This window comes from Natrix helvetica (assembly GCF_964273705.1).
Source record: "Natrix helvetica genome assembly, chromosome: 1".
In the NCBI taxonomy this organism is placed as follows: Eukaryota; Metazoa; Chordata; class Lepidosauria; order Squamata; family Natricidae; genus Natrix; species Natrix helvetica.
Genome location: NC_138548.1, coordinates 232,651,470 through 232,677,588, shown reverse-complemented (window position 1 = coordinate 232,677,588; position 26,119 = coordinate 232,651,470). Strand labels below are relative to the sequence as shown.

Genomic DNA, 26,119 nt, shown 5'->3' with positions numbered 1-26,119 from the left:
GATATACTAACAACTTTATTCTAGTTAAGCAGAATGTATTTACCAAAATTTGGTTATCTGCTTTCAATCTGTCAATTGTTTAGAAAAGAGGTAGAGAATAATATATTCTCCCAAACTGCCTTCTGAGAACTAGCTATCATCATTGGATCTCTACCAAAATACATTAACACCCAGGAGATGCCATTTTAGTATACCATGGGTGCCTGTTAAGAAAAGCAAGGGTCAAATAAAGCCATAGGTAGCATTTAGGGCACCAGTAAAACCTAAAACAATTTTTCCCAACCACAAACCGGATGTATTCAAATACAAATTCTGAATTTTCACAAATAGTCATACTGGCTGAGAATTCAGGGAATCAAAGTCTACATATCTCAAGAAAGTTTAGGTTGATGATAAGGCATTCTTAAAGGCATTCTTTCCTAACATGTCCTTTCTTATTCTTCAGTTTTTTTTAAAAAAGGGAAGCCAATTTCCTCAAAACCATGCAATACTTTGCCTCAGAAGTTTTCCATTTTTAATCAAGAATGTCTTTCCTATGAACTTTACTTGTTAAGAGAAAATTAGGAGATGTATAAACAAACAGACAAGAAGGAACTATCAATCATGCAGTTTTCAAGATCAATACAAAATTGGAAAATTGAACACCTTTTTTTTCAAGCTTCTGAATTGTCTCTTCGGCTTCATTCTGTTTTGTTCTATACAAGCTCTTCAATACCTCAATTTCATTGTTTTTTCTATCCAAAATCTATAACAAAAATATAAACAGAGCAAAATTGAAAAATGTCCATTTTCCATGAGATAATCTCTTTTAAAAACCTAGTGAACTGGGAAATTTATTGTTAAAGCCTTGGTATCAATATCTCTAGCAAAAGAGCACCTGAAAAACAAGGAAAATGTTAATACAGAAAACTGATGGGAGATTTCTTTCTTCAAGGCATCCGTATCTTTTTACGATCTTATAAAGAATTTTGAAGATTAACACATTCTAAAGGCCATCACTAAAATACAAGTTAGAGTATTATTCGAGGTGTTCTGTTTAAATCATTTGAGATTTCCTCAAAGCAAAGGAAACATTTAAGATGACATTCTCTCTTTATAGAATTGGTGTTCAGTTTGCAAATAAACAAGCACCCACAAAAAGGTTTTATCTTTACTTTAAAATTCCATTGGACCTATACAGTATGCAGTCTTGTGATTTGACAGTGTTTTTTCTCAACTCAATAAATAACCTCTAACGCAGTTGCCATTACAAGAAAGGATTCACTGCTATCACAAAAGACATGCTTCCAAGTGTGTCCAAGCTTCATTGACACACCTGCTGTATTGCTAAGTGCATGTTGCTAGTCACCAAACAGCAAGTTGGTGTGCCAGGAATTCCTTTCTAGCCCACAATTCTACTTAATTTATCAACATGGCCCTTTCCATTCTACAAGTTATGCAGGCCTGCCATAGAACATTTCATCTAGAAACTCTACTTTCAGTTAAAATAATACTTCAAAAGGAAATAAATGGCAGTATTTTTATTATAAACCCTCTTCTTAGAACCTCAAGATGATATTTTATTTACATATGTTTGATAATCAGGCTTTTTATGTATTCAAATAAGGATTATTCTCCATATCATATTTTTCTGGTAACAGCTTCATTTTCCCCCCTCTACTCATATTTCTATGCAATCCAACACCGTGAATAAATATTTTCTTTTCCACCTTTACTTACTAAATATTAGGTATACTATGTCATTTACAAATGCTTTATGAAACTAAAAGAAAATTCAGTGTTTGCATTACCCGCAATAATGCAAATTATATGCAAACTTTCATTACACCTTGCATAGTTATGAAGCAATTTTATGGCCCTCAAAAAATGAAAAAGCATTTTGCCTCAGTGGCTCGCACACATTTCCTGAACTGCCTCATTCCCTCTCACAATAAATAAAATTAACAAAGCAAGGCAGCATTTTCCTTAATGTTGATAAATCCAGAAATCACGTGTAAATAACAGAACAATAATAAATGTAGCATAAATACGGGCTGAAGAAGAATAATCCCCAAAATTGGAGCCCTGGTTATTCTTTCAATATTTTATTACATTTCACTCAAGGCAGTAAGCCTACTTTTTAAAGGACATATTTCCAATAATCCCATCTTCTTTTACTAGAATTACACATCCACATTCCACTCACCCACCCCCACCCACCAACACATGCAGAGTTGGGAATGTCTTCCAACATACTTTTCAGTTTTTCTATTTTCATAGAAAGTCTGGCTACCAGATAAGATTACATGGTAGAACTAATAGTAGATAAAATCAATACAATTCATTTTTATACTATTTCTCATATCAAATACCTATATTTTTTACTCATCTTTATGTACTCAAGATACTTATTCATAGCTCAATCATAAACTGGCAGAAGTTAACCAACAAATATTTCCACTGACAAGGAACATTTTCCTTAATAAACAAATGACTGACACTTTTGTTTAATCTTTACTGGGTTCTCTTTACTCAATCTTAGGATTTGTATAGAAAACAAACCACATTTTACATTATATTTATGCAGAAATATTGAACATTCAAAAGCATTAATATTTTCATCAATAAAATAACTACATCTGCTCAGTATTGGATTCCATTTAGAATATACCCGACGGGCATTTTCTACAGAAATGATTTGAGATTCATTTGAGCCTGTAGAGCTCCTACAATATGATTCATGGCCCTCCTGGCTTTTCCAGGCAGCTAAGGAAGGGGTGCTTGCTAAATCTAAAGCATTTTTGAAGGAGGAAGCATTGAAAAAGGCAGTGGTACATTCTCCCCTGAGTAGATTTATTTCATTCAGCCACACAGGGCCTCTTTAGTCTTCCTTTTTTTTAATGGATGACTTTGGATAATCCTGAAATAAAATGATTAGCCAGCTTCCAGACTCAGTCATGGGACAGAAATGACAGTGGTTACTCTAGCCGATTATCTTTTGCTTGGGCCTGGAGGGAGTTGAACCCGCCAGCTCTTGATGGACATATCAACAGCATTCAATATTAATCACTGAATCCTTCCATAGCATGTAACTCAAGCCCTCATCGCTTCAATATTGGATTATTGCAAAGATTATTGCACAATTTGGGATTGCGTTTGAAGACCACTCAGAAACTGCAGTGAATTCAGAATGTAACAACCTACTTAAGAGTGGTTAAGAACTGCTACAGTAGGACTGCATTGACTTCCAGAGTTTCCAGGTACATGCGCTGGTTATTATCTGTAAGCCTTTTAAGGCTGAGGTTTGCAGAAGATCTCCTCATCTTGTATATCTACCCAGGAAGCAATATTCCACATTCTCCCCTCCAAGTTATATGAGAGGGGAGAAAATGTGGAAGTAGGACTTCTCAGTGACAGCTCTGGGACTATGGAACAGCATGTCTCAGAAGTTAGGATGGCTGGCTTTCCAGAAGCAGGATATAAAGTATCATGCAACACTCTCCAAGACTCAATTTTTTAATTGTAAATTGTGAACCTGACCTTTATGATTTTATTATATGTGGGTTTTAATTGAGTACTCTTTGTTAGTTTACTTTTCACATTTCTGAAGCACCATCTCCCTTGAAGTGGGATTATTATTATTATATGTGTATTCTGATCCATATATAGTATGTGATCCATATATGATCACTCTATTTGTTTTGGTTAGTGTATGTGAGAGTGAAAATAAAAATGTAGCAAGCTCAAATGCTGATTATGTGCTAACAAGTCACTGTCAACTCTTAGCACAGATAGATTTTCTCCATTATGATCTGTCCCTAACCTGGTCCTACATCCAAATATCCTTGATGTATCTGTATAAATCAACTGGTTTAGCAAAATGAAGCAGTTTGCAGTCCTAAAACAGATGAGCACCTATTGATGGTCAGGAGACTTATTTTTTGGTAGATGAAAGTAGAGTTTATTTCATTAACACAGAATGATAAGCGAATGACAGATTTTCTCCCTCTATCTCTGCAGGGTTTGGGGATTTCTTTTCTCCTTTGTTTTTAAACTATTTTAACTTTTCAGTACAAAATGTCATAAAATTGCATTGCCAAATCTCAGCACTTTTAGATAGATAGTATACCAGGATGCAAAAAAGGGATGCAGTGACAAATGTTATTCTATGCCTCAGGTTAGGTACCCATCATAAAATAATTGTTCTGAAATGACAGGAAATGTAATAATGATGGCAAGTGATGTGATATTTTCCTTATATTCATTGATACATCATCAAGATTCATTATTTCAATTTATATCAATCTACTACCATAAATGTTTAAGTGCAACCAATGGAATACTAATGCCAACATTCAGATGTTACCCAGGAATTTTATATTAGATATTTCTTTGTGTTACAAGTATTACACAAAAAAACCACCATATCATTTTAATCAACATACTGTACCTTTTGAACATCTGCATCATGCCTCTGTTGTAATTTAAGTTTTTCTTCATGAAGTCTAGCTTCCATCAATTTTGATTTCATCTCCAGCTGTAAATTGGATGTTGCACATACTGATCAGTTTCAGAGATGACACTTAACCCTTCCTTATAAATCAAAACAGCTTCAAGAAGCTTTATATCTAAAAATAAAAAATAACGAAGACCTGCTGGTAATTTATCTAGCCTGCTGTGGATAGAACTCAAATGGGCTGATCTTTCTCTGATGATGAACTAAAGAGTCACCAATCTTACAGGTAATTAATTTCCTTGGGATAGAGAAACAGTTTTGATTCAGTCAAGCCTCTACAAGGTCATTCCTTGGTCATGAAAGAATGCTTTTTGACAAATTGGTTAATATTTCTTTTAAAATGTATTTATGGAAACCTTGTGAATTCATATCAACAAAACTAAACATTGCTTGGCTGATATTAGCCAACTAACATTAATACCCTCTTTTCTGACTGTTCACTGTTTTATTTTAAATTCCAATATATTAATATATTGGCCTCATCCTATACACCTACCCGTTTGGTTTGGATTCTCATCTCTGTCCTTTAATACTTGACATACTGCCTCAGCTGTTTCCAATAACATATACAGGAAGAAGAAGAGGCAAAATAATAATAGACAAATCAGAATGGCTCATTTTCAACTGAAAATCAGAGCTAAATATTTTGAACCAGAACAGATTTTCTTTTAAGATCTTCCTTTTCTTTTACTAACTATATCTTTTAGAAAAGTCCCAAAGGTGCTTTTTCAAGAGGCAACTGGATTTTCTGGTTTTTCTTTGAAGACATTTTACTTCTCATCCAAGAAGCTTCTTCAGCTCTGGCTGGATGGTAGGGAATGAAAAAATTTCTCCCATGAATGAAATCCTTCTATTCCCCACCATCCAGAGCTGAAGAAGCTTCCTGGATGAGAAGCAAAACATCTTCAAAGACTTGGAGGACTGCGAATCTCCATAGACATCAGTTAGAAATGCACTATAAATCAACAGCTACATCCTGAGAAGAGTTTGCAAAGAAGAAGAAAAATGCTAAAATTTTGCTTTTCTTTAATTTAAGGCTGCTCTGCATAGCCTTACGAAGCTATACACCCTTTGCAGAGCTTTCAAAAAATGAGGGCAGCTCTCCTTTTCTTTTTTTCCTCTACAAAGCCAGCTCCAGTGCTTTCAGCCTGCCCAGGAAAATGGGAAAAGGGGCATTTTCAGATGCTGCAGCTGACAGTTGGCTTTAACATTTTTCATCTCCTTCCTCTTCCTAAAGTACGAGGCTAGGAGGTAGAAAATAGTGAAGATTAGTTGTTGCAGGGTAGGGCAGGGACTGCTACTTAACTAGAGCTTCCCAGGTGTTGGGTGGGTGGAATGTAGCTGCTTCACATCCTTGGAATCTCCAGGACGTTTGGATCTTCCCTTTGGAAGGGAACTTCCAAATTCCCTTCTCCCTTACTTTAAAGCACTGGACGGACAGGAATGGGAGGGGGGTGAGAAGAGCACACACTCACACACCTTCCTGCAGACATGCAAGGAGGAGTGTTTGAGATGTATGTATGTGTGCTTCCAATGGAAGTCTTCCTTCTCTCCTTCTTCTCCTCCATGTAGACTCTAGTGGATTTCTTTCTTTTGAACTGGTAGCCCCTTGGACAGTGGGGTGAAGACCCTGGCAACTGCAGACAGGTGGGATCTGAGTCATGAGTGATGCAGGCAGGGGGGTATCCCAATCCTGGCAGTGGGGGGGGGGGAAACGGGGGAATGGCAAAGGCTGGGGCGAGTTGCTGCAATAGGGAAAGCCACCAACGGGAAGGAAACAGTAGGAGGGAAGCTACCAGCAAGGGCAATTAGATTCCTATTTCATTGTGGCTGCTTGGGAAATGGTGCCCACTTCTAAAATGAAGCCAAGCAGTTCAGGGACATCAAAGGACAGAGGGGCACAATTGGTGATAGGTGGGGAGTTGGGGATTGGAACCAAGCATATGGCCTTGGTTCTGGGGGGGGGGGGCAGAGTGGCAGGGTGCACTGCAGCATCCCTATGGTCAATCGTAAGGGCAAATAACCACAGGGATGTGCAGCGAACATAACTTTGAAACCAGATCGGGGGTGGGGGTGGGGTGTCTGTTATAACTTTGAACAGTCATTAAGCAGCCAGTCGTATGTTGAGAACTACCTCTATTGGATCTAAATTTTTTAGCTTTTTTATATACATACAGAGCATGATAAACTATCTCTTCATGTTCACATTTCCAACATACATTTGAAGTGCCCTTATACATTCTAGATATTTAGGTGGTATCATGTAGCGAAGATACATCATTTTATAAAAATCCTCTTTGGGATCATAAGACAATAAAAATTTCAACTCTTTTAATCACATATTTTCTCATTGATTTATTTACAATAATCAAAATTCTTAGTATATTTTAGCAATTATACATTCAGTATCTGTTCACAATAGTATTTCAGATTATTACTTCCTTTCCTCCATAACATAAGTATTTTTATTCACTTTAATTCTTTCATATAACCAGTGGTGGGATTCAGCCAGTTCGCACCAATTCAGAAGAACCGGTTGTTAACTTACTGAGCAGTTTGATGAACTGGTTGTTGGAAGAAATCATTAGGGCAGAGAACCGGTTGTTAAATTATTTGAATCCCACCACTGCATATAACTGTAAATTAGAGAAGCATTGATAACAATATTCTTTTACTATTAATTATTCTCTTGAACTAATTTTAAATTTCCAATAAATCCCAGTGCATCTTTATGTGTCCTTTCTCTTCTATAATGAGCTTTTTCAGCTGAGATCCATAAAGGTGTTTTCAGGCAAAACCTGGGCTGATATCTATTCCATATTCTCAATATGGCACATCTAATATTTTTTAGAGTCCACATCAACTTTATGTTTAACATACCATAAATATAGACGCCACACAAACCTTACTTTCCAAATGTAAAATTCTCTTATTTCTTAGCAACATTAATTTTTTCATACAGACCAAACAACAAGCAAATACAATTTTAAATCCAGTAAACCCAATCCTCCTCTTTCCTTTGGGTTTTGCAACACTTTATAGTATCTCTTGGTTTTTTCCCTTGAAATATACATTTAGATATATATTTTTGCCATTGTTAAATAATATATCTGTTGTGAAAACAGGCATTGCCCAAAACAAAAACATCATTCTTGGCAAAATATTAATTTGGATCAAGTACCTTTCCCGTTTTAATCTTTTGAATAGCTTCACATAGCTCCCTTATTATTATCAGTCCATTCAAAACTTGTCTTCAATCCTCGGTAAATTCTGCTTATAAAAATATTGTCCACTCTTTCTGAAGAAATGTATATAAAATAAACACTTCACATATTCATATTATTTGTTATGACAGTATCCCCTTCTTATAACTAATATCACTTTCTTATCTTTTTCTTTTCACAACTTATATACCAACCGCTTCTCTTTCCCCACACATCTTCTTTTATCTTTTGCAAATAGTGATTTTTTTTCTTTTTTGAGAGGCATTTGTTCTACTTGTACTTTATGTTAAGCATTTCTAATCCATAATTAATCCAAGATTTTAGAAAAGTGAATAGTTATGATGCCTAATATGGCATCTTCTTCAATGTCTTGCATCTGTTGTGGCATTTGTTTAGTCTCATCTGTCATTGTCACTTCTCTTTGTGTCTCATCCAATTCTTCTTTAATATCTTTGAAAAAAATCTCTTGCTTTTTGCATAGAGTTCAACCCAAATTTCTATTGTTTGAAAGTAAAAATCACCTGTTGCAGCTTATACCACCTAAATGAAATTTTCTTCTATTTGTCAGAAAAGGTAAACCTACATTTGTATTATCAATATTCATCCTAGTATTAAAATGCAGCTGTGGATCCCTTGTTTTCTTCCTGACAAAGTGTACAGGGCCATCTTTGGAGCATTTTTTAAAAAATGTTGCAAAATGTGTACTGAACATTTAACCTAATCAATCTCTATCAATATTGTCTTCCTCCCAATCCAGAGATCCAGGCCATTTTCTCTAATGTCTTCTCCATGTCCTTCTGGAATTTCTCTAATTCTTAAACAAAATTATTTTTCTCTAAATTCCAGTAATGCCAGATTGTCCAAATCCTTCTCTATATCTCTATTTATAACTTCTGTCTTAGTTTCCAAAACTTCGTCAGTAACTTGTTTCAAATCTGCAGCCAGTTGTCCTCAGATTCAATCTTCTTAACTTCTTTCAGATCTTTTTTCAGCGCTACAAATCCATTTACTTTTTAAATGTTGCAGACATCTTTTTACCAAATTCTTCAAATAGTTTCTTCAATAAACCTGATACAATAGCCTTATCAGTAAGTTGTTCTAGTGAACCTGTGTGTCCTTCTCCCAGTTTGGCAGCTTTTCTTGTGGTTGCCATGGCAGGAAAGTGAAAGTATGTCAGTTACTATGGTGAGAAAAAAGTTAGGATTCTTTTTTTATTCTGCTTTTCTTTTCACTATACTCCCAATTAGCTTTCTGTAGTCAGTCAAACAGTCTAGCTCATATTACTCTTATCTTCTTGTTTTCTAAAATCCACCAATTATTACTGTCCTTTTATATAAACAGTCACCTTCCCACAGAGGTCTGGTCTGTTAGTCTATTTAAATTTTCAAAGATACTTCCATCAAAGAAAAAAAAACATTTTTTTAAAAAATCACTGTCCTCCTTTTCCATTTGAAGCTTTCTAATATCACAATTTTGCCTTTAAATTATATTCCTTTAACATAGGGATTTTTCTCTTCTTAATTTCAAAAAGAAGACACTCATCTAGATTCTTTAAACCCGCGGTCCATAGACCAGTAGCTGTCCATGGCATTCCAGAAACTGGGCCGCACAAATAAGCAAAGCCCTACGTAGGGCAGCATACAAAACCATGCTCCCTCCAGTCCATGGAAAAACCTCTCTCCACAGAACCGGTCCCTGGTACCTAAAAGGTTGGGGGCACTGCTTTAAATGTCATTGATGTTCAGAATTTGTCTCTTAGGTTGTAAAACAAATCATGAACTTATTAAGAAGGTGAGGCTTTTAAAAGTCAAATATCCATTAAAAGGCTACACAACGGTTTAGAATAAATACTTGATTCCTAAGATACTTGACTACCATCAACTTCAAGAAAAGTAAACTACTGTATTTTTTTTTTTTTGTAAGGAGCAGTTCTTTCGGGGCACAAATGGACCATTCCCCCAATTTTTCCTTCTTCTGGAATAGTTTTTTATCAGCCAGAACCAACTTCTGGCTGGCAATTGCATCACTGTGCATCTAACTGGCCAAAGCACCTCATGTGGAAGCTAAATACTTAAATATCTCAACAAAGACCTTATTTTGTTTTTATAATTAAAGACCCAGTACTACTCCTTTTATTTTGCTAATATCTTTATTTTTTTTCTTACATTCAAGAAAAGAAATATTATTGAACCTTTTTTTTCTTAAATTGTTTACACAATATTTTTTATATCTGTTAGCCTAACAGAGTAATTTCTCACATAATGAAACAACATTTTAATTATGGCAAAACTCTACTATATCTAATGTGGATTCAGCCACGGAATGAAGTATCAGCAGTAAAAATGTTATAAAAGCAGAATTAAAACGTATATCTCTGGAGACTCTACCAAGTTTGACTGAAACCATACAAGCAGCAAAATCCTATATGCAGAGCAGGGACGAAGACGAGCTTAAAATCCAAGGATTTGTCACACAGGCCAATTTTAATACTCAAGTAATGAGTAAACTAGGCAGAGAATATAACTCTTAAAGTATGATTACAGCCAAGCGATTACTCTTACTGTGAAATGCAGTAATCCTAATCACTGTTTTAATGGTTATACGCTATATGAAACCTTAGCATAAAATAGTTAATATTTATAATATATTTTCAGAGCAACAGATATGGAGGGTTAAAGTATGATCTGAGAAGGAGCAGGCGGTGGGGAAAAGGACGGAAACTTAAGATCAAAGTATCGCCTGAAAGAACTAGAATCACCTTTAGAATTTTGTAGTTTTAGCCTGATTGCATATATGAGTATATGATTTTGAACCGGTTAATACCAAAGTTGCATAACTTTAGCATAATTCATTATACTTAAAAATTTCAATCACTTTTTAAATTAAAGGTATGATTAAATTAATATGATTAAAGTTTATATTTAATTATATTGACCATTTTTTCAGAGTATAAGACGTACCTTTTTACCTCAAAAAAGAGGCTGAAAATCTGGGTGCGTCTTATACATCGAATACAGCAATTTTTGCCTCCCGAAGTCCCGCCCCCTTCACCAAAATGGCCGTGCATAGCCTTATGAAGGCTTTCAGAGAGCTCATAAGGGCTAGGGAAGACAGAAATAAGCAAAAAATGGGCCATTTTGTCCCCCCCCCCCAGCCCCCAGCAGCACTCTATAAGCCTCCATAAGGGTATACATGCAATGTTTTTGACAAAAAAACGTGTCAGTTTTTGTGAAAAACGGACCATTTTTTGCTCGTTTTTGGCCCCCCACCTCCCCCAGGAGCACTCTGCAAGCCCCCCCCCCAAGGCTATTCATGCCTTTTATTTGAAAACAAGAGCCCATTTTCATGAAAAACGGGCCATTTTTCGGAGGTTTGCAGAGTGCAAAAACTTTTTTTCCTTTTAGAAAACTCTTTAACTGATGAAAATTAAATTGATCAAGTGCTGTGCCAGCAGAAACAAAGTCTTAAGGTTTGTCAGCTATTTCCTTCTCCAAGACATGGATAAATGCACCTGGAATCATCTCCCTACCTACCTACTGTATTTCTCTCTCTCTCTCTCTCTATCCTTCTACCTACCTATCTACCTACCTACCTACCTACCTACCTACACACACACTCTTTCTCCATACCTACCTACTGTATTTCTCTCTCTCTCTATCCCTCTATCTACCTCCCTACCTACACACTCTCCCTCCCTACCTACCTACTGTATTTCTCTTTCTCTCTCTATCCCTCTACCTACCTACCTACCTACCTACCCTCTCTCTCTCCCTATCTACTGTATTTCTCTCTCTTTCTATTTTTTTCCTCTCTCTACCTACCTACCTACTTACCTACCTACTCTCTCTACCTACCTACCTACTGTATTTCTCTTTCTTCCTCTCCCTCTCTATCCCTCTATCTATCTACCTACTTTTTAAAAAATTTGCCTCTTCAAAACCTTGGTGCGTCTTATACTCCAAAAAATACGGTAGCTACTAGAATTTCTTAAAATAAAATGTATTCATTTATTTAAATTTGTTACAGTCACCTACTCCCTTATCCTCTGGGCAGTTTACAAATATAAAAACAACATAATCAGTGAAAAAATACAATAAAACAATGTGTACAGGCGGTTCAGACTAAAACAGTCATGACAATAACTAGCCAGATTAGAGACCTACAAATAGAGACCTTAATCCAGGCCTGAGACCAAAGTCTTAAAGGGCTTTGGGGGAATCAGTTCCCAGAAGGTGGGAAGATTATCAAATTATCAAAACAATATTATGTTACTTTGTTCTGTTTCAAAAAATGATAATTAAAACTGTTTAGACAAGCAGCATTGTGAATCATACAAAAATATTCTTGGGGGGGAAACCAATTAGAATGTAAAATGAACATGTGAAATTATTTTTACCAAAATGTTTGCAAGTGCAATATTTTTATCATTGCCATCACTCATTCTTCTGTGTTTTCCTCACTGTTTATGCTCTTTCCAGAGAACTATGAAGCAACTGTTTCTTCCAAGCATGTAAACCCTACTGATGTCAAACATCTGCTTTGTCCCTACAATTAAAGGTATTAAGAGTGAAACCAATGCATTTAATTTTATATTTCTGTGTGCTAGCTCTCTCCCTCTCAAACATATACATTCTTGCCTTTAAAAGGTTTAAAAGCATAAATATTTTTTAAAAATCGAGTTGCTTGTATATCCTGGGATAAAATGTATGTTATTTACTTCAGCACAATCTCACTGAGAAGTAAACACATCCCCGCAGTCCTATTTCAGTATAAGTATTCGAGCTTATCCATAGAGAAGATGCTTTTTTCCCCTTAGCAATAGAAACATGTCCTGTTAAATAGGGAGATGCTCTGGGGAGCATTTCCATTTCAGAAAGACTGCAAGGCACTCAAGGCCGGGGAGAAAAAAACCCTAAACAGCAATTTATGCAGAAGTCAAGAATACAGGAAATTTTACTTATAGTCACTAGAACAGATAGTAGATGTTAGCTGGATTGTTTATATTCATTCACTAAAATGCAATGATTGTTGTGGCCTCCACTGACTCAGAGGATTTTGACACCAAGGAGCAGATAGACTTCATCTGAGTAAGTCTTGGCCAGCAATCATACAAAATAGGAAAACAGAACAGGAGCTGGAGTTTATGGCTAGTCTAAGATCACAGCAGTTGCAGAACCTCAATGCATCTCCTTGCCTGTTCACCATTGAGAACTCTATTAACAGCCATCACTAACCTCATTAGCAGCAACTAAGTAATCAATACTGTCAAACTGGCAGCCCGTGGGCTGGATATTTCACATGAAGGCCACGCCCATCACGTCTCGGCAAAGGCAAAAAATGTCGAGATACATCTGCCTCCTCAATTCGCCCCTTGTAGTAGCCCTGGAAGGGCGCTGGGATGCCAAGGGCTTTGATGCTGCTGCCCTGGTTCTGGGCCTATAGGCCTGTTCTCCCCTGACTTCCATAGAGGCCTCTACAGGGGCCTGGGGATGTGATCTTGCTTCCATCGCCCCCACTCACGTGTTCAGTATCAGGCCTCTGTAGGTTCCACCGGTGGGCCTGTGGGAGCAGTGCCACGCTGTAGAAGTGGTCAGCCGGCCTTTAGAGTCCTTGGGTGCTGTAGGCTACTGTAGACGACCATGCGGCCGCTTGGGCCTGCAGCACGTGGCACCCCCAAAATGGCCGCCGGACCTCCGCTCCTGTTTGTAAAAGTATCAGGCGGCCATGGCCTGAATTTAAAGCGCCGCAGCTCGCCCTCGCTCGCCCTGCTCGCCACAGACGCCTGGGGACTTAAAATGGCTGCGGTTTGGCTGGAGCTCCGCTATTTAAGCGCCACGGTCCCCTTTGAAGTTGGGACGGCGCGGCGGCAAGTTGTTTAAGAGGCGGGCGGCGATCGGATCTTCGAGCTACTCAGCTGTGAACGCCGGGAAGAGGCGCCTCACTCAAAGGCTGCAGTACGGCCAGGCTAGCTCCCAGGGCTGCACTTGAAACCCGTCACCCCCGCAGTCCCAGGAATATGAGCAGGGCTCCTGGCCCGCAGAGAGGGAGGGAAATGCCCCATGGGGCTCTCCCAAACCGCCAGAGGCAGAAAAGACTGTCTCTTGGGCTGCAGCCAATACAATTTAGAATTTTAAAATATCCAATTAATCAAATTACTCAGAATATAAAGAGATCTTGTAAAATTTATTTCCTACCTAAGAGCCAAAGCAATGCTTGGACCAAAAGACTGAGAGGAAACTGGGAGCCAATGGGAAAGGAAGAAGGTTAAAGAATTTCCCTCAGTCTAATGGACCAATCAGGCTGTGACAAAACCCACATGTAACCCCTCCCTCGACTCTACTGGAAAATGTCGCGATACGTCTTGATCTGACCCGTGATGTGATTGAGTTTGGCACCCATGCTCTAATATCTTCAAATTCCACTTTTCTGGCCCATGACCAGCTGAAAACCCATAAACTATGTTTAGACAACTGGACTGTAACTTCTGCAAGGTGCTTTGGATTTTGACTATAGAAACCTATTGCAGGCAAGCTCTCCAGGGACTTTCTTTGTACTGTGCATACATTTGCACACATATCGTGCTTGCCTCAGCCTGAATTTGTGTAATACTAAGTAAAACTTACTGCAAGCTATTCCTCTGCATCTGCATGTGGTTGGCAAAGAGCAAAGCACATCATTACCAAAATATGTATTTCTTTGTTATATTTAAGTTCTCAATAATATACAGGCACACATACACACAGGTTTGTTTCCTGTCCTGTCCTCAAGTTAGCAGGAAAGTCTCTCATAGCATCCTCTTCCTCAATGGTCAGGAACAAGAGTAGCAGTTTCTACCTTCACACAAAGGCAGCAACTACTGTATTTTTCGGAATTTCAGACGCACCAGAGTATAAGATGCACCAAGGTTTTGAAGAGGCAAATTTTTTTAAAAAAAGGTTTTACACTCTGCAAACCTCCCAAAAACTGCCCATTTTTTGTCCAAAAAAAGGGCACGAATAGCCTTTAGGAAGCTTGTAGAGTGCTCCTGGGGAAGGCCCCCAAAACAAGAAAAAAACAGCCAATTTTTCGCAAAAACAGCCCCGTTTGTTGTCAAAAAAAGGGCATGCATAGCCTTTAGGAAGTTTATAGAGTGTTCCTGGGGCCTGGGGAGGGGGGCAAAATTGAGCAAAAAACGGCCCTTTTCACTCATTTCTGCCCTCCCCAGCCACCAGGAGCACTCTCCAAGGCTCCTAAAGGCTATGCACAGCCATTTTGGTGAAGGGGAGGGGTTTTAGAGGCAAAAAATGCTGTATTCAGTGTATAAGATGCACCCAGATTTTCAGCCTCTTTTTTGAGGGAAAAAGGTGTGTCTTATACTCCGAAAAATATGGTATGGCTGCCACTGCTGCTATCAAAGGCAGTGTTAATGCTCCCCAGTAACCATGGAAGTAAAGTAATATACAGTGCACAGAAAGGAGCACAGAAAATGCTCAATGGGGGGAGAGAAGAAAGTGACGTAGAAAGAATTTGCTTTCCTGATCCGAGCTCTCTCAAAAGCAGCAACTGCTTGGCCTGGGTACTTAACAGAGAACAAAGGAGGTAGGAACATGAGCAGAAATTATTGATGAAAATTAGTGCAAAATATTTTACAAGTCAATATTTCTTTGAATATAAAAAAGAGAAAAGTTGATGTCTAGAAAAGGTTTCTATATCTAGCCAAAGGAGAAATCGCAAAGGAACACAAAGTCCCATATTTGAACATGTTGGTCCTGCAATGGTCCTGCAATTTCCTGGCATACTGAACATTTCTCTTCTATACAGCATAGAATGTTTCCAATTAAATCTTTATTATGGACCAGAACAAACATAGAATGTTTGACTGGGAGTTTCTTTGGTTTCATGGAAAATACCACTTTCTTGCTGGATCATCTTGATTCTATTTTAGCTCACAGCAAAACAGATTTGCTGTGAGAGGGGACCTTTGCTATGAGTACGCAGGTTTGAATAAATAATTAAGGATATAGAAATCAATCAAACAAACAAACAAAATATTATTTGTAAAACTTTAAACATTACTTTAAACGTTGCTTTGAGATGAGCAGAATATAAATTTAATTCATAAATAAATGGGTGAGCAAAGGGCTGGAGCAAGGAGAATGTGAAAATGAGCACTAAATCTATAATGCTACCAAGTATTAAGTTACATTTATTAATGCTATTTCAGTTACATGAATTTTGTTACAAAATAAAAACAACCACATATCACACTTTCAATGGAAGAAAGTATGATAACAAATCATATTAATTTAGCTTATGTATCTGAACATTTTAAAAAATAAAGAACAAAAAATAAATGTCAATTAATTTAATTTATTTAGGACATATTCTACATGACTAGTTAGTATATAACTAAAAAATACCATGTTTTCCCTAAAATAAGACAGGGTCTTTTTTTTTTTGCCCCACGAAATATGGCATTGGGCTTATTATAGGGGGAAGGCTTATTGTTTTGGGGTTGCCAGGCAGCTGCTCCCTTGCAAGTGGGCTCCCGAAGAGCCGAACACAGCCAAGGCACGTGGTGCTCTGCCCACTCCCCAGCTCCCGCGGCTTGCCACATTTGGGATACCCCCTAGGTCAGTGCATGGAGCTCTGCCCGGCTGAAGGGGGTTGCGCGAGCGCCTGTTCCGCTCCCAGCAAGCATGCCTCCCAACCTCACCATGCCCTGGCCCAACTCTCCCTGCAGAGCCAGGGTGCGCCGCCGCCGCCGTGCTCCGAGCATAACTTCTTCTCCGGCTTCCAAATTCCAAAACTCGGCTGCTGAGTCTTCCAGCAGCCAGTCCACAACCATAGCGCACACTTCTGGAGCAGCCACTGCTGGAAGACTCGGCAGCTGAGTTTTGGAGTTTGGAAGCGAGAGAAGAATTTATGCTTGGAGCGCAGCAGTGGCGGTGGCGCCCTGCGAGAGCTGGGTCAGGGCATGGTGAGGCTTGCTGGGGGCAAAACAGGCGCTCTCGCAAACCCCCTCTCCAGCCAGCCAGAGCTCCATGCAGTGACCTAGGGGGTATCCCTAATGTGCCAAGCCGTGGGAGCTGGGGAGGCGGACAGAACGCCACATGGCTTGGTGCCTTAGGGATACCTCCTAGGTCAGTGAATGGCGCTCTGCCCGGCTCTGCCCGGCTGGAGAGGGGGTTTGCCGGGAGGCTGCTCGTGAGAGTGGTCACCTCATGGCTGCTTCGCCCCTGAGGCTGTGCTAGACTCTTCGGGAGCCCGCCCGCGAGGGAACAGCCGCCCGGCAACTCCCCCCTCTGGCCAGGCAGAACACCACTCCCCAACTTAGCGGTATCCCAAAGGCACCAAGCAACGTGAGCGCCTTCCCCCCCTGGCTTGGTGCCTTTGGGATACCGCTAGGTCAGTGAGCGGAGGGGGGGTTGTCCAGGGGGCTTATTTTCAGGGGTGGGCTTATATTTTTGCCCATGCGAAAAATGTGGCAAGGCTTTAGTTTCAGGACACGTCGTATTTTCGGGGAAACATGGTAACAAAATATTCTCAAGAACATCTTGCAGAAGTCAAAAGTCTAACAGTTTAGAATCATGGAGAAATTTTTTTTTTACAAACAGTAACACTTTCTCGAAGTAACTGATGCTAAGATGTTGATCTTGTCAATTCTATGTTACATAAGGATATAAATACATGCATTTCTAAGTCACATTTCTATGCTCTATATAAGATACGTAGCTTGTCAATCAGCATTACAAAAAGCAGCTTTTTCTCTTTATTAAAGCAAAAATCCCAATGTGTTTTAGAAAGGTTAATAGATGTGTCCCTGCCCTTTAGAGATGACATAAAATGTATTGTGAAGGAGAAAACATATGTATTTATATAGGCTTTCATGCATATAAATAGAGAAAACAAGTTCCCTACACCTGCTCCCTCATTATTCTAGAGATAGCCTCCTGCTTGCTTAGATATTCTTCCAAAAAGGCAACAGTACATTTTAACAATGTACATTTTGAGGAGATAAAATGTAATGCAGGTTCTCAAAAATGCAAAAACTCAAAAATGTTCTAAAAAATATGAAAACGCAAAATGGAAACCTGAGTTTTGCCAATAGATGTTCATTTAATCTAAAGTCAATGATACATTTCTGGGTGGAATGCTGTACAGTTCTATACTCTCTCTCCCACCTCCTTTTCATTTTCTACATGAAAGTGACATCATCTGCCAGTTTGGAATTTAGTATCATCAGTATGCTGTGGGTATAGAACACAGCAGCCTGCGTACTGGTATAGAAGTCACCATTCCAGAATAAAACCTTATTTTATAATTGCACCACTAGTTGCCAATAGGCTTCTAGATGAAGAGCTGGTCACCACCTATAAGGCCCTATAACAGTGATGGCGAACCTTTTCGGCACCAAACTGGAATGCGTGCATGTGCGCGTGTACGTACACCAGGGCGCCAGAAACCCACGCTGGCCAGCTGGTCTTTGGATTTCCGAGACTCCGGCGCATATGCGTGTACTGGAAACCAGAAGAGCAACTGGCAATGGTGCGCTTGGCCACAGAGAGGGCTCTGCGTGCCACGTCTGGCACACGTGCCATAGGTTCGACATCACGGCCCTATATGTACAATATGACACTGGGTTATATTACAGACTGTCTTGTTCTATAGGATTTTCATTGTTGCATTCTTTGAAAGACAGCCTATATAAGACCACTACACAAAAACTGTGACAACTGTAGATATACATCTTCTGTGATTGCCTCAGTATTTCGGAATACCCTGCCTGCAGATGTCTTAAGAATTTCACTCCTGGAATTCAGGAAGGCATTAAAACACTTACTTGGCACGTATATGATTATTCCATGGCTTTTTTAAATCATGATTTTTATGAAAAAAGATGGTTATTTTACTGATGTTTTATGTCGATGTTTTAGGATTGCCACTTCTCGAAAATTAACCTTAATGGGAGGAGGGGCTTGATGTCGCAACGACACGACATGCAATCTTGGGTCTCCAGGATTGCTGTTGATATCTCTGTTTCTGGACGGTCCTTTTGGATCTAAACTGTTCTGAAGGAACAGTGATAGAGAACTCTGATGTTCTGCTGATCTCAGGGGCATCGCAAAGTCCCGATTAATCCAGGAGAAAGCTCTTTTTGCCAGCTACAAGAGAAGCAGCCAAAATGGCTGCCAAAGGTTGGGAGCTGTGCAGGAGTGTGTCGAATTGGTGAGAAAATTTTTTATTATTAGAGAAGGGAAAAACCAAAAGAATTGGAATTTAAAATAAAATTGAAGACAGAAGAAAACAAGCGGCGAATTAACTCTGGTTTAAGACAATCGTGTTATCTTTTCTACCTTAACTTTGTTTGTTTTCTGTGGATGGACTCTTTACAAATGCCTCTTACTTTTAAACTGAACTGGTCTCTTTTTTTTCCTTCTTCCTCTATACTTTCTTCATTTTTTGTATTCGTGGATTAAAAGCTTCTTCTCTCGTAAGGCTGGGATGCAGCATAATTTTTACACTTTTTTTTCTTTTCCTCTCTCGGACAGAGAGACAGAAACAGATGGAAAAGAGGTAACACTGCCATCTAGTGGCTAGAGGCTTGGCAACATTTGATAAAGCTATAAGCTTTGTTTACTGCAGTGCTTCTCAAATAGTGGAGGCTCCGTAAAGGGGGGCTCGTTCGACCTCGTTTGACTGTCAGGAGCGAAGCTGCCATGAGGTGACCACGCTCACGAGCATAACTTCTTCTCCGCCTTCCAAACTTCAAAACTCGGCTGCCGAGTCTTCCAGCAGTGGCTGCTCTAGGAGTGCGCTCTATGGTTATGGGCTGGCTGCTGGACAGAGAGTCTTTTGGATATAGAGTCTTCCAGCCGGGGGGTCTTCCAGCAGCCAGCCCACAACCATAAAGCACCCTCCTAGAGCCACCGCTGCTGGAAGACTCAGCAGCCGAGTTTTGGAGTTTGGAAGCCAGAGAACTTTGTCCTTGAAAGTGGTAATGTCTTTCTATCAGAGCATATGTAACTATTTGAACAAAACTGAAAGTTCATTCTTTTCCCTTTGTTTTATATCTACAATCCTAAGCGTATTCAAGTTCCACTTTTTAGGCCTTATCAAAACAGTGCTAAACTAACTACGCTTGGACACAAAGCTATAGTAATTCTGCAAAGAGCAATCATCTATAGTGGATAGATTCTTCTGAATATTTATTCAGAGAGATATAATCTCTCTCTCTCTCTCTCTTTTCTGCTACAGTTAATAAAGCTATTCTTTGTTGTAAATTGATCCACATTTCTTTCTTTTTTTATTCTCTTATACGTTAATAAGGATGCAGAGGTGTACTTATAACAATTTTATAGACAAATGATACTATTTACAGTCGCGCGGGGGGCGCGAAATGTTTTCTTCTTCCTAGGGGGGGCATGACAGAAAATAATTGAGAAGCACTGGTTTACTGGAAGGCTCAGTGAAAACATTTTGTTGATACAGGTGTTCCATTGACAGAAAGAGAAAACTTTGATTTGAAAAACTCCACTGAATTTGTTTGACCTAAAAAGTCTCGGATGTTTTGGCAGTGTTTATAACCTGGAAAATGGCACAATGTGAAGAAGAAGAGGCACTAACTTTGCAAAGAATTTTCTTAGAAATTCAAAAAGTTTTAATAATTACAGAGAAATTTAAAAGAGACTTGAAATTATAGATCAAAATACAAAAAGTACGGGGACAGTGATGAAGTTTGAGGACAGAGCTGAAAAAATAACAGACATATGAAAATGATAAGAAAATTGTTGACACTGACAGCAAACTGAGAGTGGAGGGAAATGACAAGTGTGAAACACGGAAGGGAGAAATTGATGAACCGGATCTTCATTTTGGATGTCAGAAAATAGATGAAGAAAGGAGAGAAAATTTGGCAGAAATAATGAGAGTAATCTCGGCAAAAGCACTAATGATAACAAAAGTAAAGCTGATAAAAAGAGCAGATAAAGGGTTTCGAATTCTTATAAGATACACAATGAACAACAAGTTCTTAAGAGAAGTCCACATAAGATTTATCAAGAAAACATTTAGAATACAGACTTTACAAATGGCAAGAGATATTGGACTACACTATCTCTGGAAAGATACAGGATGATTAAATGAAATGTCACAATAAATTTTAGTTAAATGTAGTTAAATTTTGAGTGCTATGTACAATGTAATAAGAGCTATAGTCAAATAAATGATTAATAATGATAACAAAGCATTTATATATACTAGATTGATAATATGAAATCTTATACAAACTGCAAGTGAGGATCATGGAGATGATGTTGAAAAGCCTTTTTATAAAAGATAAACAATTCTATATAGAATAGATTATAAAGATGTAATATCATTGGATGATTTCAGGATAATGTAATAAAATGTTGAATTTACTTCAAATTTAATATGCCCTATGTTGAAAAGATGTAATAATAGCTGGGCTTAATGGATGTTTAATAATTATAATAATTTGTATACATGTATACTAGATTGATGATACTAATAATGGGGAAAAAAACTTGGAATTGGAAACTATTAGAGAATGTTATCAATGCTAAAATGATTGAATGACTTACAATAGGAGGAAGCATAATAACAATGTATACAAAGATATCTTGATTTTCAATATGTGAATTATGATAAAATTCAAGTGAGGACTAAGAAAAGGACACAGAAAGACTTTGTAACCAATCGACACACTGTGTGTAATTGAAGAGGTTTTTATATTATATGTGTTGTGTGTTTGTGTTTGTCTAAAAATAAAAAAAATATTTTAAAAAATTAACCTTAATATACTCAGTTATGGCCTGACAATCTAGTTCTGTAATTATTTATACTATCAGAGTATCTGCAAAAGCCAGACTGCTTGTGCATAATTATTTTAACACTATTTTACTATGTATGGAACTGACAGGGTTTTTTTAAAGACATAACTCTTAGATCCACATCAACATAAAGAAGATCTAAAAATTGTCTTAAAAGAAAACCTGATACAGAATAAAGGAAAGAGACTGATCGTTTGCTTGCAATTATCTGAATCCTGACCTGGTTAAATACATTGTCCTGAATTGCTAAACAAGCTCTTTCATCTGTATCAAGGTCTAATACCTATGTACTTTAATTAAAGGTGTGTAGTCATTTACCACAAACAACTAGTACTAACACCCTATGATATAATTATAAAAAGTGCTTACATTGATGCTGAACATTTCAATTAAGAAATAAGATTCTTGTAAAATCACAAAGCTGCAACAGAACTGTCTGTATCAGAATTGGGCAGGTCCACATTTCGGAACGATATGTGGTTTTGGCTTTATTTTACACATTCATTAGTATCCCCAATTCTATCTCTTTCTTATTCTATTCCACATTCCAGATATAAAGCGATGGTTTGTTAAATAAGCCGCACAAGCACATTGCAGAGAGATAAAAACCATAATTTACAAATACTGGAGTTCATCCAGTGTTTGAACCCAGACTCTGTGTCACCACAATGAAGGAAAATAAAGCAAGAGGCACATGCATATACTCAAAGTTCAAGCATAATTTCCTTGCTAAAGTAGTATACTGCCCTTAATAAAGATCTTTTAACTCCTGCATTCCATCTTTTGAGCTCGTCCCCCCTCCCCCCATCTCCCGCTACTCTGGAAAGCCAGAGCAGTCAAACTTCAGTAGAACTAGAAACCAGAGTTACAGGGTTGGAGCAGGGTCCCACTTTTGCTGCCTTCACAAAGGACATTTTTCTTCCAAGGGATTTCATGGTTTTCCTAATATGTATTTTCCCTGAAAGGAGAAAAGCTCTACAGTAGTGTTATACTGTTAGTCCTGCTGTTATATCCATTCACTCAGCAATTGTTCAAAATTTTGACTGTACTGAAAAGTTATGACTAGTCCTCAAATTTCCAGCCACCAAAGCATCCTATCATCACAAAATAAAAATTCAGACTAGCCAGCGTATATGGTCACCTCCACTCACTGGTACGCCCTAGCACAGTGATGGCAAACCATTTTGGGCTGCCGTGCCAAAAGCAGGAGCACAGGGGGATTGTGCGCCGGCATGCCACACCCATAATGCTATGTGCGCATGCACCCCAGCACGCGCACATGCACGTGATCAGCAACACAACCCCCCCCCCTGCTTTTGCCATGTTTTTTTCACCTTCCCCAGGCTCCAGAGGCTTTCTAGGAGCCTGGGGAGGAGAAAACAGCCTCCCCAGGCCCCCTGGATGCCCTCCGGAGGCCTCAGAAGCTGCCCTGAAGCCTCCGGAGAACAAAAAACGGACCTATGGGGAACCCGGAAGTTCAGGAATGGTGACTTCCGGTTTATACGTAGGGCCGATTTTCGAACTCCGGAGCCTTCAGGAGGCTTCCCTGAAGGCTCTGAAACCGGATCTATGGACAAACTGGATGTCACCATTGCTGAACTTCCGGGTTCCCCGTAGGGCCAATTTTCAACCTCCAGAGTTTTCAGGGGCCTTCAGGAGGCTTCCCTGAAGGCTCTGGAGGGCGAAAAATGGCCCTACTAGCAAACTGGAGTGACTTCCGATTTGTCCGTAGGGCCGTTTTTCGCCCTCCGGAGCCTTCAGGGAAGCCTCCTGAAGGCTCTGGAGGGCGAAAAACGGTCCTATGAGCAAATCGGAAGTCTGTTCCTGAACTTCCGGTTTGCTCGTAGGGCTATTTTTTCGCGAACAACAGGGTGAAAAACAGCCTCAAAAGAAAGCTGAAGTCGCGCTGGCCAGCTGACAGAGCAACGCCTTGCATGCCCTGACAAATGGCTCCACGTGTCACCTGTGGCACACGTGACATAGTTTCGCCATCAGGGCCACAGCACTCAGCAGTGACACCACCCCACACAGCCCTTATCATTGGTCCCTAGTACATGCTCATGGCACTCCCCTGCTCATAGTTCTCACCCACCAGCCTTCTTGCCTGGTACTCCTTCCTCCTCCCATGCTACAGTAACAAGTAAGGCATGACCTAGGAACAAATCCCAGTCAGGGAGGGCCTGGATGCTGCCTCCACCCTAGGAGAAGAGGCGTCTCAGGTAAGTACCAACGCCCTTTCTCCCTAGTGGTGGAGGCAGCATCCAGACTGGACGTACCAAAGCAGTAACTGTCCCAGGGCGGGTCTAAGACTGTGGCAATGAAGCATCAGCCCCAACCACCGACTGCAGCACCCTGCAACCGAAGCCGCCTCTGCAGATGCAAATGAATCCATCTTATAGTTCCTAATGAAGGCATTAGGTGTAGCCCAGGTGGCAGCCCTACAGATCTCTTGTAAAGAGGCCTGAGCCGCCCACGCTACGGATGTTGACGCGCTTCTAGTGGAATGCGCAGTGATCCTAATTGGCACTGGAAGAGACTGAGACTGGTATGCCAAAGAAATGCAGGCCTTTAACCACCTGGGCTGTGAAGGCACACATCAACCAAGGGGAGGAGACCTTGTTACCCAGGGAAGTGGGCAGAAAGGACACAAAGGGAGCGTCGGATTTCCGAGTTGCAGCTGTGTGTTGTAAATACATTTTGAGAGCCCTCCTTATGTCTAAGGTGTGCCATTTGCGTTCCAGTGGATGGACAGGATGGGGACAGAAGTTGGGTAGAACATCCTCCTGAGTCCTGTGGAAACAGGAACACATCTTGGGGACAAAGGAGAGGTCCAGGCGTAAGACCACCCGGTCTGTATGGAAAATGTACAGTTCTTTCCTGGACGAAAGAGCCTGCAACTCTGAAATCCGACGCACAGAAGTTATGGCTACCAGAAATGATACTTTCAATGTTAGAAATCTGAGTGAGACCTCTCTCAGAGGTTCAAAGGGAGCCTTAGTCAAGGCGTCAAGTACTTTGGGTAAATCCCAGGAAGGGTACCTATGCAGGAGGCTTGAGGTTGGACGCCCCTTTGAGAAAGCTGCACACCATAGGCAGCTGAGCCAGGGAAGGAGAACCCCCATATGCCAAAATGGAAGATATGGCTGCCACTTGCCTCCGGATGGTATTTGGGGCTAGTCCCTTATCTAATCCCTCCTGCAGAAACTCTAGGAGTTGAGGAATTGAGACCCTGATAAGGCCCAAAGTCTTACCAGAGCACCAGGAACAGAAAGCCTTCCAGGTGGCGTCGTAAATTCGTAAATTCGGAGAAGAAATTGTCCCCCTTTTGGATGCCCCGCTCAAACCCCAGGCGGTCAACTGGAACCACTGAGGGTCTGGGTGTTCCAGTGACCCCTGACGGAGGGAAATCCTGTCCCGAGGGATCCTCCAGGGTCTGTCCACCGAAAGTGTCTGCAGGTCGGCGAACCAAATCTTGCGTGGCCAGTGTGGGGCTATCAACACAACCTCGGACTTCTCCCCCAGAAACTTCTGATTAACTCTGGGTAGGAGAGGCAGAGGTGGAAAGGCATATAGAAGGCCAGGAGGCCATCTGCATCTCCAGGCATCCACCCCCTGCAACCGATGTGCTGGGTATCGAGTGAAAAACATTGGAAGCTGACTGTTGTGTGGGGTGGCGATAGATCTATTACCGGCATGCCAAATCTGTCCACTATATCCTGAAAGATCGAGGGGTGCAGTTGCCACTCGGCATTGTCCAGAGTCTCGCGGCTGAGCCAATCTGCCTGCACATTCGCCACCCCAGAGATATGTTCCGCGGTAAGGGAGACCAAGTTCTTCTCGGCCCAAAGACCCAGCCGCATGGCTTCGTCCATGAGTGATCGTGACTTGGTGCCCCCTTGTTGGTTGATGTGTGCCTTCACAGACACATTGTCCATTAGCACAAGCACATGTTTTCCCGCCACCCCTGAGAGGAATTGGCGGAGAGCCAGATGGACCGCCCTCAACGCTAACCAGTTTATATTGTGTGTCCGGTCCACTTGGTCCCACTGGCCTTGTGCTACCTGTGTCTGAAGGATGGCACCCCAGCCTAAGAGGCTGGCATCTGTTGTGACAGTCAGAAATTCTTGGTCCTTGAAAAGTAGACCTTTCGTGATGGCCTGAGACGTCCACCACCTGAGGGGACGCTTGACCTCTGCCGGGATGTGTACCTTGGCCAGGGAACAGCTCAAGAGCTTCCTCTGAAAAGGTAAGAGGAACCACTGGAGACGACGTGAATGTAAACGCGCCCATGGAACAATCCCGATGGCCGACACCATGGTCCCCAGCAATTTTGATAGTGAAGCCAAAGAGCACCTATGAGTCCTGGCCATCTGACCTGCCAAGGTCTTGAGATTGTCCTGCCTCTCACGAGACAAGTACACTCTGCATTCAAGGATGTCAATCAACGGCCCCAAGTGCACCAACCTGGTGGAAGGATGGAGATGGCTCTTGGGAACATTGATCGAAAACCCATGCTCCTGAAGAGACTGGATTGTAGATGCTAGATCTCTACATGCCTGACCAGGGGA

At 40.3% G+C, this 26,119-nt stretch overlaps 1 protein-coding gene across 5 annotated transcripts in view; it reads right to left on the bottom strand.

Annotated features, from left to right (window-relative positions):
* Positions 1–26,119, bottom strand: part of CEP112 (centrosomal protein 112) — a 308,615-nt gene that overhangs the window by 242,846 nt on the left and 39,650 nt on the right. For 4 of the 5 annotated variants that reach the window (XR_014175685.1, XM_081956682.1, XM_081956685.1 and 1 more), the window contains 2 exons: positions 4,430–4,516; positions 646–745 (listed from right to left, as the gene is read on the bottom strand). Coding sequence is in view for 4 of the 5 variants with exons in the window: in XM_081956682.1 (XP_081812808.1) it covers positions 646–745; positions 4,430–4,516 (187 nt within the window). In the remaining variant the exon portion in view is untranslated. The remainder of the gene's footprint in view (positions 1–645; positions 746–4,429; positions 4,517–26,119) is intronic. The other variant, XM_081956683.1, reaches the window with a different exon arrangement.